Raw genomic sequence first — 25,113 nt, forward strand, 5'->3', positions numbered from 1 at the left:
CCATCGTACTTAGGACATTTAAGGCCTTCAACCAGGGGAATGCATTAACCTTTGGTTCAATAAAATGCTTAGCAAAGCTGGTGCCAAACACCTTCAGAAATCACACAAGGAGTCTAACAGGTACCAGAAAAAAAAAATAACTGAGAAAAATATCTCAGCATGACAAAGACTGATTGCACCAAGTACACACTTAAGACATTATTTCACACCAGCAGTGCAAAGGTGCTAAGCTAAGTGGAGTCAAATTCTCATCTGCAGATGAGAAGGGGTGACTTTATAAACATTCTCAAGAAACAGTAGTTGTCCTGGCAAAAAAAGATATTCAGTTACTTTTGAGCTAATGTCTAATGAAAGATTTTAGGTAGTTGGTCTCTGCGGTTCCCACTTCTGGTCCAGTCAAAGCTTGCAGTCAGTGGCCAACTAGATCCAGCTCTACATTTTTCCTGATTCTCCTTACTGATTTATTAAAAACATTTTGATACTGTCTTCCTGTGTAACAAAACTCCCAGTGTGATTTGCAACAATTCTAAAAATCATATCAACCCAAAGGCTGGGGAAGAAGAGAATTTATGGCAGAGACTGCTTCTCTGGTGACTTTCATCTTCCCCCACCTCCAATTCACTTTTTGTGGACTATAGCTCCATTTGTCAATTTCAAATATGATACCCAACAATTTCAGAGCTTTTTACCTGCTCATCCTCCAACATGATTTATGTTATCACCTGCCATCAATGTCCTTTTGCAGTCTACATAGAATAAACCCATCTACTGTTTTGTATAGACTGTCCCGCCTGTTAGATTGGGCACCAATCTAACAGACGGGAAGCCCCCGTATCCACTGATTCAGTTATCCGCCAACTGGGTCAGCAGAACCCTCATGGATGAGGAGGCATGCCTGTACAAATATGGCAAAAGTCAGGACCAAAGTACATTATGCACAACATGGGCTTCTCTTTTGCATGTATCTTTTTGACAAACTGAGAAAGGGACTGCAAAATGGGACAAAACCATTGCAGGGCACACGGAGGCCTTAGCACTTTGCCGTTGCATCAGTTCTAATCCCAATTGTGTCCCCTCCCACCGGCATTATTTTTACTGGAAAAACCTGAAAGCCAATCAATGTCAAAAAAAGGCATTTTTTTGAAAGTCAAAAAAAACTTTTTTTCTAATAAAAACAGCACCTATATGGCTGTGACCAGGATCAGAACTGCAAAGGGGGAAGAGCGTGAAAAATTTCTACCTCCAGCCATGGTTTCAACCTGTTTCATGTCCATCCCATCCAGTACACGCTATTTTACAAAAAATAAAAACCCTAACACACATAGGGTCATGTTACATGTTCACTGTAATGTGCAGTTTGGCCTCAGAAATCCAATGGCATATTTCCACCCAGCAGGGTATCTGCTGCTAATCTTACATTCACATTTTTTCGAACAGAGAACTGCCAAAATGACTGTGTAAAAAAAAAAAAAAAAAAAAGTAGAATTGAGCAGAAAATTTGATTTTATTTGTTTAGGACTTAATCAAGATCAGGGCTACCTTTCCCACAACAGGGGTTAAACACAGTAGGGTTGTGTGTCACACTACAGGAGTCTTAGCACTGCATAGAGAAGGAGATTTTGTTTGAGCCCCCCTTCCTGCTGTTGTGATCACAGTGCTTTTCTTGTACATCTTAAAAGTTTTGCCTTGATTTTGTCACACACTGAACCTCTTGCAGTTCATGCAATTTCCGCCCCATGGTTGACAACATTTCCTCCTCAGGATCCACCTGTATTTGTATGTCTGAGAAGTGAGGATACACCTGGGGCTTTGACAAAGTGGGCTTTAGACCTTGAAAGCGTCTGCCTCCCTCTACTCCATAAGGTGCTGCAAAGCTCTCTAATGCTTTCACTATGGACGAGCAGAGATATCCCTGGAGAACTTTCGAATCTCATCTAGATCCTGTGGCCTGCCTTTGGAAGGCTGTCCCTTCTCACCACACAGTCACCAGCTTACCTTCTTTTCTCATGCCGACACGGAAACACTTCTTCAGACGACAGTACTGGCATTGGTTGCGATGATGCTGGTCAATTTGGCAGTCCCGGTTTGATCTGTGGACATTTAAACAAAAAATAATGTCATATTATGTTGTCATTACACTTTACACATCCTTTTCATTGAGAGAGAACATGACTAAGAATACACAAGCATGCACATACAGTGGCTCTCCTCATCCGCTGGTTTGGCACTATGGGTCTGATTAACACAGGTTCTGAAGCAGCTGCTGGAGGGCCTCACCGAGCCTTCCGATCATGTCTGGGAGGTGCTCTGTGGCATGCACAGGTTGCACACAGCCTCTACGTGTCTCAGAACATGTCCCAGAGACTTCCGAGATGCACTTCTGGTTTTCTGTAAAACTGGAGTGCGGCTCAGAAGCCTCTGGGACATTTTCTGAGGCACGTGGCGGCTTCATGCAACCTCTGTGTGTCTCAGAGCACCTCCAGGACACGATCAGAAGGCACTTCTAGTCACGGCTAGAGGTCCTCTAAGGCAGGGGTGCCCAAACCCCGGCCCTGGGGCCACATGCGGCCCTTGAGGCTTCTCAGTGCAGCCCTCAGGGAGCCCCCAGTCTCCAGTGAGCCTCTGGCCCTCGGGAGATTTACTGGAGCCCGCACTGGCCCGACGCAACTGCTCTCAGCGTGAGGGCAACTGTTTCACCTCTGGCGTGAGCTGTGGGATGAGGGCTCCCTCCACTGCTTGTTGTTTCACGTCTGTGATGCAGTAGAGGCAGCAAAGGAAAGGTCAGCCTTGCTTTGTGCAAGGCCTTTTATAGGCCTTGAGCTATTGCAAGACCTTCATTCATTCATATAAGTTCATCTTTAATATATTCATGTATGTAAACTTATGCAAATTTATTCAAATTTTAAATGTAAATTAATTCTTCCCCCCCAGCCCCCGACACAGTGTCAGAGAGATGATGTGCCCTCCAGCCAAAAACTTTGGACACCCCTGCTCTAAGGGATGCCCCATGGATCTTGTTATCCGCAGGTTCAGTATCCGTGGGGGGAGGTCGAGAACGGAACCCCTGCGGATACTGAGGTCCCACCTGTATAAACATAGAAGGCAAGCATTTAAATGTTCTGTTGTGTAGCTCATGACTTAAGAACTCCCTTGTCCCCATTTGCCTCCCCATGAAGACAAATAACCTGCCACTCTTGCAGAGCTACATAGCTGTTTTATCATCACAATACCCCTGGGAAATACTGACTGGCCAAAAGTCACAGGGTGAGCACCATGGCTGAACACAGTGTTTAAATACAGGTCTACCTAGTCTCGGTTCAGCACTAAATGCTACACCACACTCACTCTGAAGATGGAGGTTCCATTTGTCTATCATCGCCAACATGGTCTTTTTCAAGACCTCTCTCTCTCCTCCATGAAGTTGTCCAATCTCCTTTTAAAGATCATCTAAAAGCCAAACTAAACAGGCATGCAAAATTCATGCATTTGACCCTTTAATTTTTAATCTCTCATAACCACAGGAGAGGGCATGCAAAATCCAAGGTTCAATGAGAGGAGATTGTGGCTGGACACCATGAAAAAAATTATTGACGGTAAGGGCAGTTCTGCACTGGAACAGACTGCCAAAGGAGATGGTGGATTCTCCCTCACTGAAGATCTTTAAGCAGAGGCTCAGCAGCTGGAGATGCTCTAGGACAGAAGTGTAAACATAAGGCCCGCGGGCCAAATACGGCCCCCTGGAAGCAATTTATTCAGCCCCCATTATAACTGGGCTCTCCCAGCTTGATAATTGGGTGCTCTCATATCTTGAAAATATGAACAAGGTTTGCACATTTTCCTCTTCTGTCATTTGCAGCTAATGAGTTTCTACGTGAGAACAATGAGCTTATTTCTGGCCATCATCTGCTTAATGATGTCACTTTCTGCTTAGCTATGTCACTTCCAGCCCTCAGCAGGCACCATGAATGCTAACTTCAGCCCTCTGTATGAAACAAGTTTGACATCCCCGCTCTAGCAGGATTTTCTGCTTCAAGCAGGAAGTTAGGATACAGTGGAGGAGGCCTCTGTCAATCCCGTCCCCTCCTGGACCTGATCTGCCCCCTTTCTGCCCTTCCTCCACCCCAAAATGCCCCCTCCCTGTCTCTGAACAATCCTCCTGCTGTCCCTTTGCTGCCTGGAGCAAATCTTGCTTTTGCAGGCAGCTGCCAAGCTGGATGCAGTGTTGGCAGGGCAGCACAGAGGTGGTGCTGCTTACTCACTAGGTGCCATGACATGCCTTATGGTACATTTGTGACACCTTCTGCCAGAGCAGGGACCCCTGCACCACAGATCTCCACCTTAGGATTGCACTGAAATTTACATTCTAGTCATCTCCCAGTCGTCGGGACCTCTGAACATATCAGGTTGCCTTATCCAATTTGATCAATCTAGCCCAGGACTGTCCACTCTTCAGCAGTAATACAATAATTTGCAAAAGGCGACTCTCATGCATACAGCTGTTACAATATTTATACAAATATGAACAGAGATGTAGCTCAAATTAAAAAAAAGATAGCCCATAATGGCTGGAATTAAACCTGGAAGATCCAGGTTCAAATCCCTGCTCAGCCATGAAACTTCCTGGGTGACCTTGGGCCAGTCACTATCTCTCAGCCTCACCTACCACACAGGGTTGTGGTGAGACAAAAGGAAGGGAGGAACTAGGTACATCACCCCAAGCTCCTTGGAGGAAGGGTGGTATAAAACTAACTAAATTTAAGGTAAAGCATGTTTATAACAACCAACCCCATCATATCATTACATCATAATCTTATTTAAAGAGTTTATTCAAGACTGGAATCAAACAATAAGCAAACAACTGGGAAAATGGAGTTTATGGTCAGCCTGCCTATGTTAACTGCCTTGAGTCTACAAGACTCAAGTCTATGAGAAAGGTATAAATATTGTAACTAATAAATAAATTTAAACAACTGTTACTGTAGGAGTACTTAGATTTTTTTCAAACATTTGTTGATTCTTATCCAAGCAGCAGCAAATAAATGGGTTACTAATCCTTTGCCATCAGGCATTATTAGAGATTTTATTTTCCCAAAAGTATTGTCATTGAGTTTGATGTCAATGCATACCCCACCATTTCTTCAATCTGGACTAGTCATGCCTATCTAAATCTTAGGACATGACCAGAAATTGGTTGTAGAAAATCTGTACTTAAGTTGCTATATCTTCAGCATATATAATTACTTATGGGATATACAACATCCAAGGCATGTGCTGATTCCTGGCACACAACACAGAAAAACATGGCGACCAATAGGAATCGAACTGCAAGAGGTCTAGCAACATTTGAAGGACTGCTGGAGCTGCCACCCAGTAGCATAGGCAAAGGGGAGACAGTACGGTAAGTATTGCAGTGTAGCAAGGTGCTGTGTAAGCAACCAATGGCTCCAAAGGCAAGTGGGAGGGGCTGTTTAAGTGGGAGTGGGAGCAAGTGGAAGGCAAGCAAGTGGGAGGCACATTGCAGCGCTTGCAATACTTACCCCCCCCAGCTACGCTACTGTCACCACTACCTGCAGATTCATGATGGAAAAAAGATTTTTAAAAAATGCCTCACTGCTCCAATGAGTGGCATTGGAGGCAACTTGGTGAGTGGCTAAAGTCAAGACTGTAAAATATGTATTTTTTTAATCTCTTGGGTGATTATTCAGGGACTCCTTTAGATTCAAACAATAACTTTTGAAATAAATTAATTGGCTAACCACAGAAGCACAACTAGCAGCATAATCCTGCAGTGAGGACAGAGACCTGCAGATACAAAACTGTGCTACCATAAAGGGCCCCTCTCACCAACTCTCCCTCAAGACTTGAATGAACCTAAACTAGACCAACCAGATGCCTCTGAGAAGGCCTTTACCAGACCTCCAGGCAACAGAAGCGAGTTCTTCACACTCCTTAGAAAGTTATTTACTCTCAGGCTATACACATCATAGTGCGGTTTGAGTTGTTTAAATTAAAAAAAAACAAACTTTAAAATAGCAGCCATGCAGAGACACAATCTTGATTGGAATCACAGTGCATATGTGTTTAACCCTTTTTCCTCCTTCCTTGCCATCATCACTATCACCACTACCATCACCACAAATTACCATCCCAGCTGGAACTGGTCCCCCTGAAGATGACACTAAAGGATCAGTCCCTTGCATAGCAATTATACTGAACAATAAAAAAAACTAGTGAATGTTATGTTTAATGTCATGCCAGGTTAGCTCCAAGTCCACTCTGGTTTAAACCAGAGATGCAAAATTTCCAGAAATGTTGAAGTCACACACAAAAAAACCCTAACCTGTGTTTGTTTGTTTTTAATGGAAAATTTTGGAGAAATTCTTTTTGAAACACACGCAGTGTCTATTCTCTTATCTGATCAAAAACTTACCTAACTACTTTAAGAGCATACAATTCATTGTGCATAGTTTAGCAGAACAAATGATAGCATCTGGTTTGTATAGGAAATATAAATCCCTTACTGTTATTCAAATAGCTATAAATACACCCAGCATAAAAGATAGAGCAGCAAACTGCTGTATCTAAAGGTACCCAACAGTGCAATCTTATGCATGTCTACTCAGAAGCAAGTTCCACTGAATGCAGTGGGACCTGGGGTCCAATCCTATTCAGTTATCTAGCACTGATGCAGCCATGCCAATGGGGTGTATGCTGCGTCCTGCCGTGGGGGGGAGGCAGTCAAGGAGGCCTCCTCAAGGGTAAGGGAATGTTGATAGGATAAGCTTACACACCACAAACAACAATTCTTCTTTCAAAATACTTTCAACTTTCTGAGGAAAAATTTAGGCTTAAGACAGAGCCTATTGCCGATACTGAGAGCCAAACCACACCATTAATTTAAAGATATTTTTAAAATGTGTGCTAAGCAAGTAGCAAGCATGTACTTGGCAATTCATAGTTAGCAAATGGCCAGGGGAGGACAGTTGCCCCTTGTGTTATTTGCCCACTGAAAAGCCCTGTTCCCCAAGTGGTTATTAGCCACAAAGAGTCACTTGTCTTTCTGCCAACCACTTTGAGAAGAGTCATATTTTGGGGAGTCAGTTTTTCTCTCCCCAGGGAAAGGGTGATATCCTTGCCTGTGCACCATGGTTCTGATCAAGACTGGGGGCCCTAAATCTGTTTTTTGTGTGAAGGAGGTACTTAAATATATTTTAAACTGACAAATTTAAGTGAATGTAATTTGGCTCCATTAAACTTTATATAATACTGAACCCTTCAGTAGGGAAGCCTCATGCATGTCTACTCAGAAGCGTTCCATTGTGTTTAATGGGGCTTACTCCCAGAAAAGTGCATATAAGATTGCAGCCTAAGCGTTATAGTCACTGTTTTACTAACAGTTATAATACTTACTATGTGTCATTTAAACAATAATTAACGTAGCCCTGAAAATACTATCTCCATTTTCTCCAGTCAGAATCAGTTTCAGAAAGATCAATAGCTTCTACTTATGAACTTTTATTTTTATCTTCATGGATGAAATAGAGAACTGAGGGCTTGCATGGACTGTAACAAGTTTCTCTATTTCGCTTGCTTGCTTGCTTCTTGGTTTAGTGCATATATTTTCAAAGATATAACAGTTTCTTTTACATGCAGCAGGAGATGGAAGGCTCTAAAGCAGCATTTCTCAATGTTTGTCCCCTGCTGTACCAATGTGCACAGTCTACCTATTGGAAGTACTACTGGAAGTAACTGACAATGATGTCATTGCCAGTTACATCTAGATTGGGAGGCCACATGCAACATGAGAAATACTGGTAAGAGGCTCAAGGCAGACAGGAGTGCACACATGCTGGAGCTATGCCCAAGGAGCTGAGCCTCCTACTGCTGCTTGTCACATTGCATTGCTGCTCTCTGCCAGACGGCAAGGGTCTGAGAGTCCCGCATGTACCACGGGACACCATCTCAAGTACAACTGGTGGTTCAAGTACCACTGGTTCAGAAACACTGATCTAAAGCCAGTGACAGGATATCAGAGTTGTACGTGACTGCAGTATGTAGGAACTGTAATTGCCTAATACCGCCGAAGGCATTACGTAGCTATTAGAACACACTTTGAAGAAGGTAACACAATATTTTAAAACTCTGCCTTAAAAACACATTTCAGTATAATCATTCCAAAAGAAGAAATATTTCAAAAGAAGTTTTTTTCAGTTGAACAAAAACTCAAAAGGCAGAAAATGGAAAAACATACATTTGTTTTCTCTCCTCAGTGTTTCCTCTCCCCCCCCCCCTGCATTGCTAGATAAAAGGGTATCTAGCACAGGGTAAAAAAAGATCTCCACTTTTATTTCTAGGGTTCCCCATTACTTGCTCCATCCTGTTTACACCCTGCAGATTTAAAGAACAAGAGGCCTACTCCTGTAGGATTTTATAACCACATACAATATTAACCATTCAGAGCACGATACCATAGTCTTTCGAGACTGAAGGTTGCCAACAACAACAACAACATTAACTATTGCCTCACCCATTTCAAAAAGGATATTGTAGAGTTGGGAAAGGGGCAGAACAGGGTCAAAGGTTGGGATACCTACAAAGAAAGGATCAAGCATCAAGTTTTTTGTTTAGCAAAAAGGACTTTTTTGTGTCTCAAAAGAATTTTGAGACATACAAAATTATGCAGGGAATGGACAGAGTGGATAAGGGAGATGCTCTTTACACTCTCACATAATACCAGAACCAGGGGACATTCACTAAAATTGAGTGTTGGGCGGGTTAGGACAGACAAAAGAAAATATTTCTTTACTCAGCGTGTGGTCGGTCTGTGGAACTCCTTGCCACAGGATGTGGTGCTGGTGTCTAGCCTAGACGCCTTTAAAAGGGGATTGGACAAGTTTCTGGAGGAAAAATCCATTATGGGGTACAAGCCATGATGTGTATGCGCAACCTCCTGATTTTAGAAATGGGTTATGTCAGAATGCCAGACGCAGGGGAGGGCACCAGGATGAGGTCTCTTGTTATCTGGTGTGCTCCCTGGGGCATTTGGTGGGCCGTTGTGAGATACAGGAAGCTGGACTAGATGGGCCTATGGCCTGATCCAGTGGGGCTGTTCTTATGTTCTTATGACTGGGAGACATACACTAACACATGTTTTATAAGATTACAGGAGGCTTTCAAGCTTGTGTGTGGTGTAGAAAAATGGAGTAAGAGAAGATTTTCTTCTTTTCTCATAATATTAGAAGTCAGGAGGTGCCCAATGAAACCAACTGATGGTAAATTCAGGACTGACAAAAGGCAATAGTTCACATACTACAGAATTAATTTCTATAACTCTGTCACAAGATGCAATGATGGGCCACTAACTTAGATGGCTTTAAAAGAGATTTGACAAATTCATAAAGAGAGGTCTACTAACTTTTAGACATGATGGTTAGATAGAACCCCCAAGTACAGAGGCAATATACCCACAAATAAAGGTGCTAGAGAACAAACAGTGGGAAGATTTTTGCCTTTTTCCTCTGCTTATCAGAACCACACTGGGGTGTGTGGTTGGCCACTGTGGGAAACAGGATACTGGACGAGATAGACCTACCCATAGGAATCAAATGGATTCCTGAAGATGATACAGCAGGGCTCTTTTTTCTATCCCCTTGATTCCTACAAGGGAAAAGGTAAAAAATCAACAACACAAAACTGGAGAGGCATGGGCAGAGGAAAGACCACTAGCAGACAATCAGCCAATTCTTTTGGTCTATCAGTGCCTGTTGGTTTGTGAGATGCTTGCAAGAAATGCCAAACTGTGGCATTTGCCTTATCCTGCTAGTTGCTTGTTATGCTCTTAAGCAAGAGCTGCATGTTCAGGATCACTGAACCCAGATTAGGGATAGTGCAAACTTTTCAGAGATCTGGGGGATACACTTCTCATGGTGTGCATTTAAAGATACACTGGCAGACCACAGAGAGTTGGATGTCTGCTTTTTAAAAAAACACGTTGAAATGGAAGTCCTCGGCATCAAGACAAAAGTTCAGAAACACCTCATTGTGTTCTGGAAAATATCTCCAGGAGAAATGCAACGTCGGGCCTGTCTGTATTGCAGCAACTTGCCTAAAAAAATTATACTGAAAATTTACATCAATTATTAAAAAAATTTCATATACCCATGTTTTGGGACTTCAGGATTATAAAAAAGAACTTTTAGGGATCAAGTACGAGCCCTGAATTTTTTGCAAGTACTGTGCCAGCTTTAGCATATACTGCCACCGACACAAAAAAATGGCAGCTGCACAGTTTTCTCTGAGGAGAGAGAGTCTTCTTCAGTTGCTGCTTCCTCCTGATCTTTCCTTTCCAAAACCATGCCTTTTTTTCCAGCAGGGTCACTTGGTTGCACAGTCACATCTCACCCACTGTATCACCCAGTGGCGTATGAAGAGGGTGGTTGGGGCCCTCTGGGCCTGGTGTCAGGCTGCAGGGTGTGTCCAAGAACTGCCCCATGATGGCGGCGGTGGAAGGAGTGACCCTGGCTAGCGCTGGTTGCAGCCACCCGCAAGAGAAGCATGTTTTCGGTATGATAATATATACAAAATTACATATAAACTTACAAAGTTAGTGCATGTGTGCCCAGTGCACTCCACATTTCCTGTTCTGATTTTTAAAAAGTCCACATAGAGGAAGGGGTGGGTAAGGAGGCAGGCCCAATCAATGGTGGACTGGAGGGAAGCAGAGGGCATCTGTTCCTTGCAGTCGGGTTGCCAGGCCCTGGTGGCTCCCAGGGCCAGATGACATCATCGAGGAGGGTGGCGCCCCCATGCCTGTGTCATCACACACCCCCCCCCCCCGCACATGTGCAGCCTTCACCTCTGAAAATGGCTCCATTTGAAGCCATATAAAACCGAGTGCTTGTGGGAGGGCAAATTCAGTGGTGTTTGCTGCAAGCCTGAGGTAAGCACTATTACCCTCCTTCCCTTATATATTTATGAATAGATAAAATTTATACAGAAAATAAAAATTCAAAAAACCTTTCCAGTCAACTCCTCCAAAACAAACAAACAGATAAATGTTTCTATATGCAAATGTTGCTTTTTAGCAGAAAAATTGATGATTGACTTTTGATCAGTGCAAATACGCTCTGAAGTGTGGTAAAATGCAGAGGTGGAGCAAAAGGACTGCCTGGTTGGTTACATCTAAACGAATCTTAATACTTCCCAGCTTCTTCCAAGTTAATTAAGTACATTACTGAAACAAATCTAAATACTTGGCACGATCCTTGATCCTGGTTGCCCTGTGAGCTCCACTAATGTGGTGATGTTTTAGCTACTGCCTTCCCCTCCCGAAACTTCACCAATGCCACTGGTTGTGCTTATTATATCATTAGGGGAGCCATTACTTGCTGCTGCCACCACCCCCTGCAGCCTCCAAACTGAATCCAACTTTGTTTCAAATAGTCAAATTAGGGCAGTTCGGGGGCTCCCTCAGACTTTCAACTGTGCAGATGCCTGCTGCACAAGAGAAAAGCATGAAAGGCAGTCTTGTGGAAAACACATAACAAATCCCCCTTTTAAAAAACGTTCTGGGTTCAATTACCCAAGACCACAATGAGTAAAGGCCAGTCTGCATAAATAGGCCACACACGTATATGCTTGCACACAAGCCACCAAAAGAATCAGTCGAAAACCTACACGTTTATGAAATATTACATCATGTAAGAAAATGCTGGTTGTTAATTTTATCCGTTGTGTATAAACTAAAAAGTAAATTTTAAGAGACCATGAAAAAGATTTTCTAAATTAAAGGCGAAAACAGAAATTTGCCATTTCAGATTTTTTGCACACTGCAGTCCACAAATGAAAATATTTACTATCAAAAGAAGGAGTGAAATAGGAAAAACTTATTTGGTTTAGTTCATGTAGCTTGAATGCCATCTTAACTGCTCCTTAGTTGCTTTTAGTACTTAGTACTTTTATACATCATATAATGTTAAGAGTTGGAAAGTACCTTCTCTAGTACAACTCCCTACTGAGTGCAGGTACCTACTACAGCATTCTTCACAAGTGACCATCCAGTCTCTACATGAAAATCTCAAATGAGGGAGAGCCCATAACTGCACAAGGCAGACCATTCCAGAGCTGGACACCTCTCACAGTCAGGAAATTCTTCCTAAGTTCCAACTCATGGATTCTAGTCCCGCCCTTGGGAGCCACAGAGATACCGTATTTTTCGCTCCATAAGACGCACTTTTTCCGCCCCAAAAAGTGGGGGGAAAAGTGTGTGCGTCTTATGGAGCGAATACTGCAAAAAAAAAAAAAAAAAAAAAAAAAAACTCTGCCCGGCCCTGGCCCCGCCCCCTGCCCGCTCGCTCTGCTCTGCTCCCCCGGGCAGTCAGAGGCTGAGCTGGCTGGGGGGCTCCTGCGTTCCCTCAGCGCCTGCGCGGACTGTGGCAGCTCTGGAGGGAGCCCAAGCCAGCGTTTCTACTCAGAAGTAAGTCTCAGAAGGAGTGCAGGTTGGAGGTAGGAGAGGAGACTGACTGACTGGGTTTATTGAATTTGGAATCTGACTGTGGATTGTGACTGGACTTGGATACCCTGATGGATTTGACTGACCTACCTGGAACCTGACCTTGGACTGTAATTTGGCTTATTGGCTCTGGACTCTGATTTGGCAACTCTGATTGATGGGACTGATTTACTTAGCATCTGTGGACTAGAACTGGACTCACTTTTGCTTGCTGCACTGGTGAGTTGCACAAGGGGGACTGATCAGCCTTAAGCGGGCACGAGGCCCAGTGGATTGGAATTTGGCAGAACATCATTGTAGCAGAAAGATAATGTGATCCCCTATTTGTGTGCACCTGCTTTTGTGAGCTTCATAAATTCTGACTCTAGCGATGATGAGTTCTTGGGGTTTCCAGAAAACTAGAGTACTCAAACCTTTAAGTCTCTCCATTTGTTAATGACAGTGATAATGGTTCTTAATGCCACTGTTGACTGCTGTTCACTTTACATGGTTCAAATGTTATTCTGTTATAGTTTATTAAATATTTTATTACACTATTTGGTTCAGAATATTTTTTCCTGTTTTCCTCCTCTAAAAACTAGGTGCGTCTTATGGTCAGGTGCGTCTTATGGAGCGAAAAATACGGTAGTTTTCTCCTTTTGCCTGACAGCCCTTCAGTTACATGAAGATGGCTATCATATCAAACGCATAGGTAAAGCAGCTACCACGTTTTCCAGACTCACAAAGAGAGTCTAGTCCAACAAGAAGCTGACGGAACATACCAAGATCCAGGTCTATAGAGCTTGCGTCCTGAGTACACTTCTGTACTGCAGCGAGTCATGGACTCTTCTCTCACAACAGGAGAGGAAACTGAACGCTTTCCACATGCGCTGCCTCTGATGCATTCTCGGCATCACCTGGCAGGACAAAGTTCCAAACAACACAGTCCTGGAACGAGCTGGAATCCCTAGCATGTATGCACTGCTGAAACAGAGACGCCTGCGTTGGCTCGGTCATGTCGTGAGAATGAATGATGGCCGGATCCCAAAGGATCTCCTCTATGGAGAACTCGTGCAAGGAAAGCGCCCTACAGGTAGACCACAGCTGCAATACAAGGACATCTGCAAGAGGGATCTGAAGGCCTTAGGAGTGGACCTCAACAAGTGGGAAACCCTGGCCTCTGAGCGGCCCACTTGGAGGCAGGCTGTGCAGCATGGCCTTTCCCAGTTTGAAGAGACACTTGGCCAACAGTCTGAGGCTAAGAGGCAAAGAAGGAAGGCCCATAGCCAGGGAGACAGACCAGGGACAGACTGCACTTGCTCCCAGTGTGGAAGGGATTGTCACTCCCGAATCGGCCTTTTCAGCTACACTAGACGATGTTCCAAAACCACCTTTCAGAGCACGATACCATAGTCTTTCGAGACTGAAGGTTGCCAACAACAGGCAAAACAACTGTTCATCACAAGACATAGTTTTCAAACTCTGCACTATTTTAATTGTGCTCCTCTGAACCTGTTCACCTTATCAATGTCCTCAAAACAAAATGCCCACAACTGGATGCAGTTTCACTATTTAAATGGCACTTTTCAGCAACAGAACATTCTCCAAGAGGCTTATATAGTAAAAAGAATGAGAAGATGATCCCCTGTTCCTAGTTCCAACAGGTTTGAAATGAGCATTCCAAAAAAGAGAGAATTAACCAAGTGGTAGGGTGATTATTAATGTATAGTGCCTAAAATACGTATTTCTATCCCACCCTTCAGTCTCACTACTCCCATGACAGCTTACAGGACAAACATGAAAACAATAAGCAGCTAAATCAACAAGAAAATATCACTCACAGCAGCAAGGCATGATTAAAATTGTAGTGGCATTAAAAGAGCAGCAGATGTTATAGAAGGCCTACAGAAATAAAAACATCTTTTGGTGCCAGAGAATATCAGACTAGGCACTAGGAGAGTGCCTAGTCTGGGGAGCGGGACGGACAATTTCAGGTGCCACTGGTGAAAGAGCCCTTCTCTGGTCAATAGCCATTTCACCTGTGAGAGAAAAGGCACCAGGAAAGGGACTTGGTAGGTGAGTAAGATTCCAGTAAAAATAATAAATATTATGAAGTATCAATATACTTTGTCTCCTATAAAGGGTCTCCTACTGTGATTTTTACTGTAAGCTTCTCACAGCACTACTAGAGAAGAAAGAAGGAGTATGAAAGGAGGCAAGGGGAACAAGAAAATAAGATGAGAGAAAATCCAGCTGCATAAATTTAAGTTATATTTCAGCCAACACAGCAATACATAACTAAAAACTCTTACATAACACTTACATAACTAACAACCCAATCCTATCTCTGCCCCCCCCCCCGACCCCCAGAACTAACATTCTGGCATCAGAGTTTGCTTTTGGTTGTCATAAATGGCCTTGTGGAAGCCCCCAAGCCTCCTGGTCCATCCCTCCCCACTAGATTCAGTGCACATCTTTTTGGTGCAGCTGCATCAGCCGGGGGGGGGGGGGGAGGAACGGTACTGTGCTGTAAGTACACTTAATTGAAAAACTGCATATTTTTCAATTGGTCATTTAAATAGTTTTTTTTTTTGGTCTTATTCCTTGTAACCAAGGTGCCCATGACCATCTCCATTTCCCTCTCCTTCCTGTGTTGTCTCCCTTGTGCCAATATCCAGACTGTAAGACCCTTTGGGTGGGACCTATCCTCTCATTCATTGCAACATGACAAGTACATGGATGTTTTATTATTATTATTATTTATAATAATAATAATAATATTTAGATAGCGCTTCTCAAAAGGAGTAGTTTATAAAGCAATTTACATAGTAAAATAAATCAAGAGAATAATAATGCATTTCAGCACATCACTTTGGAATCTTTCTCCAGCATCAGGTAACACACATTACCATCAAAACCACTGTGTAATCTCATCTTCCTGCAGGCCCATCGATTTAAAAACTGATTCAAAGCAGCATTCTACCTTTCTCACATGCACAGCAAGTGGCATGCAAGTTAAATTAATCTAAGGAGTTAGCAAGAGAATGCTTTTTTCCAAAGAAAGCTAGTCATAACCCATAAGACACATTGAGTTTAATGAGACTCACGCTAGTTATTAATTATTATTATTATTATTATTATTATTATTAACAGTATTTATATACCACTTTTCAACTAAAAGTTCACAAAGCGGTTTAAAGAGAATAATCAAATAACTAATGGCTCCCTGTCCCAAAAGGGCTCACATTCTAAAAAGATGCAAAAAGAACACCAGCAGACAGCCACTAGAAAAGACACTGCTGGGGTGAGGCGGGCCAGTTACTCTCCCCCTGCTAAAAAGAGGAGCACCCACTTGAAAAAGTGCCTCTTACCCAATCAGCAGGGGTAATGACCAACACAGCCTTCTTCCCTTTCCAGTAGTTTCCAGAGGGTAGTCATGACCACCATTGCCTCATTGATTGAAGGTTTATGCAAGACGTTAGGATACAAGTCTATGGCAGCAGAGATGGGTTAACTTCAGTTTTGATGGGGATGGGAAGAGGGTGCTGGACGTCCTTAACTATTTTAAAGTGTCTGTTAGAAATAGTTCCTTATTGCTGGGCAGGGCAGTGGCAGGGTGGGCTCCCGGTGGGAGAGAGGCAAGGCGCTTTGCCCTAAATATGTGGGAAGATGGGATGCTGGAAAGGGAAGAGGGCTGTGTGGTTGGAGAAGGATCCAAGTCTGTGTTCTGCTTTGATTTCATCTACAACAATACCTTGACTTTCATCCACATGACTCCAAGTGGATAAATAACCACATTTCAAATTTCATCCATGTGCTTTCCGCTTTCATCTGATTTCAGCCAACCATCCACATTGTTCCCAATGATCTTAAATTTTTCTTTCACTTCTATTCTATCCACATGACTCCAAGTGGATAAATAACCACATTTCAAATTTCATCCATGTGCTTTCCGCTTTCATCTGATTTCAGCCAACCATCCACATTGTTCCCAATGATCTTAAATTTTTCTTTCACTTCTATTTTTTTTTAGGTTTCACACACATTCACGTGTTGTATAGTTCATTATTTGTGTTTTTCACCAGACAAAATAAACCTGCAAGCTAAATAAACTTTGCCATAAAATATGATTTGTCATTCATACATTTTTTACTTTCATGCATGCTCTGGTTCCTAACCAGATGAAAAGTGCAAAGGGACATGCGGGACCCCATATCCGCTGTTTCACTTAACCATGGATCAGGTCTGCAGCCCCCCTATATACCCCCTCCAGAGGTGAGGGAAGTTCACATGTCTGCCCGCTGCCTCTGCCAGGCTCAGAATGACTGTAAAGGTTTAAAAAAAGTTACTTCTGGTTTTATTGCAAAATCAGAAGTAATGTTATTATTGCTTTATAAGACATTCTGAGGCCCAGGGAAGCCTTGCCTCTGGAGGGGAGGGGTCTCCCTGTATCTGTGGATTCAGCTATCTGCGGTGGGTTCCAGAATGGAATCCCTATGGAAGCACACCTGTGTTGCTGTATGTCACACTTATTTTGGAAATTTCTATACCTTGCTTTCCTCTTGAGGGGTACCAAGGCAAGTGACACAAAATACAAAAAAACAAAAACAAAAAACGGGGATAGTACAAGAACAGAACAGAGAATAAACATTAACCAACTTCAAAATGAAGTGGAAACAGCTAACTGAAACATAAAGGTTTTCAGTCAGTGCCAAAACTGAAGTATTGTGGACGCTGACTTTATCTGCTGCTATACTAAGGGCAACCTGAGACTTTCAATCCATTTGTGCTCCAAAGTATCTATGAGCTCCCCGATGTTCCACAGAAAAAGGACAAATGCAGACATGTAACCTTTCTCCCCAAAGTTCTTTCCATACCTGGCTGGAAACATGATCTGTATATAGTTGATCATCTTCCAAACCATACTGTTCAGAATCTAGCTGCCTGAATATATTCACTGCTTTGAACACACCATCCCAGTGCTTAAAGATCTCCACAGGCTACCAGTTTTATTTCTGGGTGCGATTTAGGCTCTTAAGCAGGTGTTCCCAGGGACAGATACTGCTATTGTCTTTCGACCAACAGACAATATAACTCCACTGAGGAACTGAAGAACATTGCAATAAACATCAACTCATGCTTCTAAAAATATATATATATTTTTTAAAAAGAGGCCAGATAGGTCCATCAATCTGGCACAGTGTTTCACACAGTGGTCAGCTTGATGTATATGGGAAGTCCAGAAGTGGGACACAAATGCCCCTCCCCAATTGCTCCTCTGAAAATGGCACTGTACATGACAGAAGGAATGCCTCTTGCCATTTAGATTTTTATAAATATTTTTTTTTATCAAACCAGAAGAACCACTTTAGTTGATCAAAATGCTCTTCATTCAACAATGCAGCTCTGGGGAGGAAAAACAGTATGCGAAATGCTTTAAAAACTAGAAAAAGAGAAAAACTAGAGAAAAAGAAGGAAAAAAACACTATTCCAAATTCCTAGACCACAGCCCTGCACTGGAAAGGTAAAAAGTCATTATACAACTCAGCATCAACATAAAATTGTGACGAGGCTTTTCCTGGAGGAATTCTGGGATTTACAGAGGGCTGCAACAGAAACTAGTTTAGCCAGAAAGACGGGCAGCCCAATCCTATCCTGCTCTGGCTGGCCTGCACTGTATCCAGCACAGGGTTGGGGCTGGCTGCGATGCAACCCAGGTCAAGGGAATCTATTACTCTAGTATCCATGACAGGATACGAAATTCAATGCACCACTAGCCTAACTGGGGTTGGTCTATGACCTATCCTGATGGCTCCCATCCACAGGAGGCCCAATCCACCATGAAGGTCACCTGAGCAAACGTCACTTGGTTGAATGCTCCTGCACAGCTCTCACCCATTTCATCAGTGGGGCTTGCACAAGGCAGGAGGTGTGGTCTGGAGGCTGAACCTTCTGTTGCCTTGCCTGGAAAAGCTAAGCAGGGTCAACTTGGGCCTTGCCTTGGATGGGTGACCAGAAGCCACTGGCAAGAAGTGAACATCCTGAGGTGTGTTTTGCAGTTGCTCCTGGAAGCTTGGAAAGTGCAAGAGCTGTGCGGCTAGGATCATGACTGCACCAGGAAGGGAAACATCTGGACAAAGGTTTATGATCATCCTGCCTTTGTATACCACCTTGAGTCTATGAGACTCTACAAATCTTTGAGAAGGTGGTATAGAAATACTATAAGAAGTAAATACATAAACTTCCCATTGGGTTGTGCTTCATGGGCCCAGTTCCTCTGCTTTCCACCACAATTATGCACCATAACCCACCCAAAGGCCATATCTGAGTCTAACTCTTTAAGACTGTTCCTATTAAAGAAGAGATATATCCTGTTAACTTGTGGTTTGCTGCCAAAACTATTTATTAAAAATATTTATAGGGATTGAGAAGCTTTCCAACAGTTTAAAATGGTTAACAAAAATGAGATATTAAACAGCATATGAACATTGTTAAGATTCAAGGAAGAAAATGTCAAACAGAACAGCCAGAGACTAGAAATAAGAAAGGTAAGATGGTAACTTCAGTTCAGCTACTGCTGCTGCAAGGAGCAAGAGAGTCCCAAGATCCCACACCCACGGCTCAGTAGCACAGCCCATGCTTGGCATGAAGAAGATTTCCAAATTTAGTCCTCAGCACCCCTAGTTGAAAGGCAAAGTAGCCATCATTACTGGGCTGGGTGGACCAAGACAGCTTGTTCTAGACAGCTCAGTGGCAAAGGCAGAGATGGTCCCAGGCTCAATTTTCAGCAACTAAGGTTGCATGGGTGGGAAAGAATTTTAGGAGACACAGAGACTCTATATCAGTGTTTCCCTAATGGTGGGCCAGGACCCACCAGTGGGTCGTGAACCAATTTTTGGTGAGTTGCAAATGTTTCTGAAATGTTTAAAAAAAAAAACTGGAAGTTCCCTTGCCCAGTTTGCAAAATTTCTGTAGTGGGCAATCCAGATGAAGAGATTGCCCTCGTGCATGGAATGCTAACCTGTGATATGAGGTAATCCTCAACATTTTCCAATTTTTTCTAGTAATTGGCATACTGCAGATCATGTATGACCCCAGTCTTAACCTGGATTGGAAGTCCCAAATTGCAAAACTTGCTCCCCAGTTCAGCCTTCTGGGAATGACTGTAAAGGTTTGGGGGGGGGGGGGACTGTCCTTGAACTCAATTTCTAGGGAGAGTCTAGCAAATGTCTAGACACATACACACACACACACACACACACAAGATCTCTTTTGTCTAGTAATGCTATGTGGCTTGTGATAGATTGTCATTTTAAAAAGTGAGTCCCAGTGCTAAAAAGTTTGGGAAGCACTGCTCTAGACAGATAGTCTGACTCAATAGAAGGCATCAATAAAATACATTCTGTTCTCCTGCTCTTGGCCAAATGGCAGAAGAAAAGGTAAAGTGAAGGGGAGGGGGTGCAGATGGGCTCCAGCTATATACACCATGAGGACTGGAATCTTAAGTTTGACCAAGATTCTACACACACAGTTTGTAACATGGGAAGCAGCCACAGCTCAGTGCAGAAGATCTCCAGTACAATCTTAAGAATAGGTAGCAGAGCTGGGAAAAGCTCTTCTCTCTCTCTCTCGGCCAAGACTTTGAGATCTGCTACCAGTCAGAAGATATAATAATAGATGGTCAAATGAGCTAAGAAACCTTCATATATTCAAACTAGTAATCAAGACCACCCTTGTCCTTCTGAACAGAAGTTGTTGGACAAATGATGCTCAGCATATACATACATGGATGCAAACTGCTGTTCTAAAACTGAACCTTGGGAAGCCTCCGCCAACTTGGAAGCAAGAATGAAACTCAAGAAATTAGAGCATGGAGTCTAACACACAAGCAGAGAGAGAGAGAGACAGACAGACAGACAGACAGACAGACAGACAGACACAAAGAGCAGTCAGATTCAAACTCAGCTTGTTCACTGCTCCTACCCGCATGCAAAAATTTGATCTGAAATCCTGTCCTGCTCTTGTTACAACTCCCTGCAGTCCCATAAGCTAGGCAAACTCTTCAGATACAACTTCTGACTGCCATCAAAGTAGCACATTAACACTTCATCCCAAAAAAGAACATTTTCTTCCCATTAAGAGCCATCACCACCACACTGCCAAATTCTAATACCTAAGTAAGCCTCTCAATACAAGGTGTACTCTCAATTGATAGATTTCAGAATAAAAAGGGGGAAGATGTTTCAGGTACAAAATGCCAGCCTGCAACACACACAAAATTCCCAAAAGCTGTTCATAAAAGAATCCAATTAACCTGTTAAATTTAGGAAGTTGGATGCCCAAGTGAGTCAAGAGCATTCACACAATTCCTCCACAGAAAACTCTAAAAAAAAAAAAACTTTTACACACTTGCCCTACACTGAAAGTGTTGGCCTTCAGAGGATGTGGAAGCCTTTATCTCCCCTCTCCCATCCTGCCCATTAACTTGAATATCCTTGTTTCTCCAGATTCCCACAAATGCCAGAAACCCAGACTGTTTTTGGAAGACACAAGAGCTGCTCACAGGAAGGATGCCCAAACCAAGAGACCACACAGTTGCTGCATACCACACCCCAAGAGTTACAGCTGGGCAGTTTTTCATTTATTCCTTATGTAATGGCGCAAGCAAGAAAGCAACAGCCAGGGACAGAACAGAGCCTACACTTTGGCAGTAGTTCCTTTGAGGAACATCCCCTGGTAAATGCACAGACCAAAACATTATACAGGACCTTCAATCTATGTCAAAGCCAGAAAACCCACCCACCTATCAATTTATAGGTGGCTGAAGAATGTACTGAGGCTGTCAACAAAACAGGTATCCAGGGATCACTCACACTGCTGCTACTTAGAATGGCCCACTGTCTTGGGACAGCCCTGAATGCCACAAACAAGAGATCTGGTACACAACAGAAAAGCATCTGCAGCTTCGGACATCTTGAGCAAGCAAGTCATGCCATATGGTATGCAGAAAGGCAAAAGGCAACCAGGGCCTGCAGCTACTCTGATTAAACAAAAAAAAATACGAACACAATACAGAGCTGGATCCAGAGAAGGAGCAAAATCCATCCAGAGTGTTCGGAAAGGATCTGAAAGCCACGAACTGCTCTGCTTATTGCGCCTGAACCAGAGAGAACATAAGAACAGCCCCACTGGATCAGGTCATAGGCCCATCTAGTCCAGCTTCCTGTATCTCACAGCAGCCCACCAAATGTCCCAGGGAGCACACCAGATAACAAGAGACCTGCATCCTGGTGCCCTCCCTTGCACTGGCATTCTGACATAGCCCATTTCTAAAATCAGGAGGTTGCACATACACATCATGGATACACATCATGGTAACCCATAATGGATTTTTCCTCCAGAAACTTGTCCAATCCCCTTTTAAAGGCATCCAGGCCAGATGCCGTCACCACATCCTGCGGCAAGGAGTTCCACAGACCGACCTCACGCTGAGTAAAGAAATATTTTCTTTTGTCTGTCCTAACCCTCCCAACACTCAATTTTAGTGGCTGTCCCCTGGTTCTGGTGTTATGTGAGAGTGTAAAGAGCATCCCTCTATCCACTCTTTCCATCCCCTGCATAATTTTGTATGTCTCAATCATGTCCCCCCTCAGGTGTCTCTTTTCTAGGCTGAAGAGGCCCAAACGCATAGCCTTTCCTCATAAGGAAGGTGCCCCAGCCCAGGGGACGAAGAATCCTTCCAAGACAGCAGCACAACAGCAATCATAAAGACAAATTTCGTGAAATGTCACCAACTCTGCTGCAAACCCCAGCCAATCTGTTCGATTAACACCGCTGGGTTGGGGACCCTGCCTGGGCCTGCCAAACCCAAGCTCTGGACGAAGTGACCAGAAAAAAAAAAACCTTCCTGAAGAGGCCTGCTTCCATTTGGGAGAAGCAGAGATGGCTACGTTTTCAATGCAATGCCCCAAGGCCAAAAGAGATCAGGCAGGCCCAGGCAAGGCAGGAGTGAGGCGACAGGGGGATGGAAATATGCAGCCCCCCCTCCATGGTTCCCAGGCAGGCCAGGCATCTCTCCCTTGGACAAAAAGCCCTGGGGAGGAACAGAGAGAAAACACACACACAGACCCCAGAATACGTGATCCTGACACACAAGGAACATGCTCAGCCATACCTGCAGGTGTAACTCAGGTTCCTCCGGATACTCCTTTTGAAAAAACTCTTGCAGCCTTCACAGGTGAAGACACCGTAGTGCTTCCCACTAGACTTGTCTCCGCACACCACACAATCCACCTGGATGCCCGCCTTGTCCTCGTCGCCGTGCTCCTGGTCGCTGGTGCCGCCTTGGGGGGATGCCGAGTCGTCTTCGGAATTCCGGGGGTAGCCTTTCTCCACCCCGTTGGCGTCTCCGTTGGGGTCTCCCCAGCCCCCAGTCACCATGGCCATATCGCCCTGGGCGCAGCCAAGGGTCCTGCCACTGCTCTCACCACACTCACTCTCTCTCTCTTCCCATAGCACAAGAGGAGGAAAAAGGAAAATAAAATATATACATATATATATTTTTCAAACTGGAAGGGGGGAAATTCACATATATATATATAAACTGGAAGAGAGGAAACTTATATATATAATTTCTACACACACACACACACACACACATATATACTGGAAGGGGGAAACATATATATATGTATTTAGAATTTATATATATCTAAACTGGAAGGGGGGAATATATATATATATATATATATATATAAATAAAAACTGGAAGGAGGAAATATATATATACACACACACACACATGCATATACATATATAAATTGGAAAGGAGAATATATATCTGGAAGGGGGAAATATATATATATGTAAATTGGAAAGGGGAATATATATCTGGAAGGGGAAACTTTTTAAATATTTATATAAAAACTGAAGTAGAAGAATATATATAATTTTTGTCCTGATGCCCCAAAACCAACCTGGAAAGGGGGGGGGGAGCCAAGCGCAGTGGAAGATGAAGAAACCAGCAAGGGGCGTCTGGAGAGAGTGACTGGCAGAGTTGCTGGAGGGGCCCCTGTTGCTGGAGGGGCCCCAACTTCAAGGGAGGTCGCTCAAGCTCTATATGGTTAATAATTAAAGTGGGGGGAGGGGTCGGGGTCTTCCCCACAGGACGGGGGGCCGGGGGCAGCGGGGAAGGCGAGACGCCCCCGCCCGGCGCTGCTGCCCACTTACCGGGAGGAAGCCCCTCCGACTCTCCGGGACTTACTTCAGAGCAGCCATGCCGGGCCGGGCCGGGCCGGTCCCCTCCGGCCCCGGGAGCGGAGTCAGGCGCGTCGCGGGGCGGGCGGGGGGCCCGGCGGGGCGGCCATGGCGCGGCCGCGGAGGCGGGAGCTCGCCCTCTCCGGCCGCGGGCGGGCGACGTGGGCGCCGCGGGGCCCGCCAGGGAAGGAGGAGCCGCAGAGCAGCTGCCGCTGCGGCGCCGGAGCGAAGTTCAGGCCCAGCGTGGACTCCGCGCTCTCGCCCGCTGCAGCCCCCGACGCTCCTCGCTCCACCCTCGGCGGCCGGCCGGCCCTCCCCTTCCGCTGGGCCGCCTCCCGGGCCGCCTCGGCCGCCGCTTCCTGCCCGGCCAGTCGCCCGCCACGCCATCCGTGGCCCCGGCCCTCCTCTCAGCTCCCCCCCGACAGAGGTCGAGAAAGTCTCTGGGCATGTGCAGGGTCCCTCAGCCTCCTCCTTTGCCCTCTCCAAGAACTGCCCAACCTTTTTCCTCAGGGAAGGACAAGTCTCTGAGCATGTGCAGAGTCCCTCAGCCTCACCTATCCCCAATGCCTCTGCCTCTTCTTCCCCCTCCAAGAATTGCTCAGCTTGTTCTGCCCTGGCACCACAAGTCTCTGGGCATGTGCCGAGTCCCTCAGCATCACCTCTTCCCAACACTTTCTCTTCTTCCCACTCCAAGAATAGCCCAGCTAGTTCTATCCTGGCTCATTTTTTCCTTCCAAGAACAGAGAAGGACAAGTCTCTGAGCATGTGCAGAGTGCCCTTGCCTCTTCAAACGTCAAAGTTCTCTCCCTGCTTCCCTCCCCAATTACCAAACTTAGGGTCCAATCCTATCCAATTTTCCAGTGCTGGTACAGTAATGCCAATGGGGTCTGCACTGCATCCTGTGGTGGGGAGGCAGTCACAGAGGCCTCCTTGAGGTACGGGAACATTTGTTCCCTTACCTGGGGGTGCATTGTGCTGCACCAGTGCTGGAAAGTTGGATAGGACTGGGGCCTTATTCTACTTAGGCACCTTCCCTCCATCCTAAGGAGGATGTGCACATCTCCATGACTGCACATCTCATTATTAAGTTGCTTCTTTTATCATCTGTTCCTCCTCTCATTCATTTGCCGCCAGATCCTTAATAGTGCAGCGTTTCTCAACCAGTGGTACTTGAGGTGGTTTCTTGTGATACTTGCAGGACTCCTGGACACCTGCCACCCAGCAGTGAGACCAGGAACTTGATGCAACAAACAGTAGTAGAAGGTTCAGCTCAACTGGCAGAGCTCCATAGTATGCTTTCCAGTGCTTGAAAAGCCCTTCCATGCACTTGAGCCTCTTACTGGTGTTTATCGCGTTTCATCTAGCCT

The 25,113-nt window shown here is 44.5% G+C and overlaps 1 protein-coding gene across 2 annotated transcripts in view; it reads right to left on the reverse strand.

The window, feature by feature from the left end:
• The window catches only part of NR2F6 (nuclear receptor subfamily 2 group F member 6), a 44,031-nt gene extending 20,191 nt beyond the window's left edge, over positions 1 to 23,840 (reverse strand). Inside the window, exons 1-3 of one of the 2 annotated variants that reach the window (XM_066635716.1) lie at positions 23,754 to 23,840; positions 22,665 to 22,995; positions 1,996 to 2,090 (exon numbers count right to left, since the gene is read on the reverse strand). In XM_066635716.1, coding sequence (XP_066491813.1) covers positions 1,996 to 2,090; positions 22,665 to 22,936 — 367 coding nt within the window. In that variant the 5' untranslated portion in view covers positions 22,937 to 22,995; positions 23,754 to 23,840. Of the gene's footprint in view, positions 1 to 1,995; positions 2,091 to 22,664; positions 22,996 to 23,719 lie in introns of both variants that reach the window. The other variant, XM_066635715.1, reaches the window with a different exon arrangement.
• Between the last annotated feature and the right edge of the window lie 1,273 nt (positions 23,841 to 25,113).

This window comes from Tiliqua scincoides, chromosome 8, assembly GCF_035046505.1.
Source record: "Tiliqua scincoides isolate rTilSci1 chromosome 8, rTilSci1.hap2, whole genome shotgun sequence".
In the NCBI taxonomy this organism is placed as follows: domain Eukaryota; kingdom Metazoa; phylum Chordata; class Lepidosauria; order Squamata; family Scincidae; genus Tiliqua; species Tiliqua scincoides.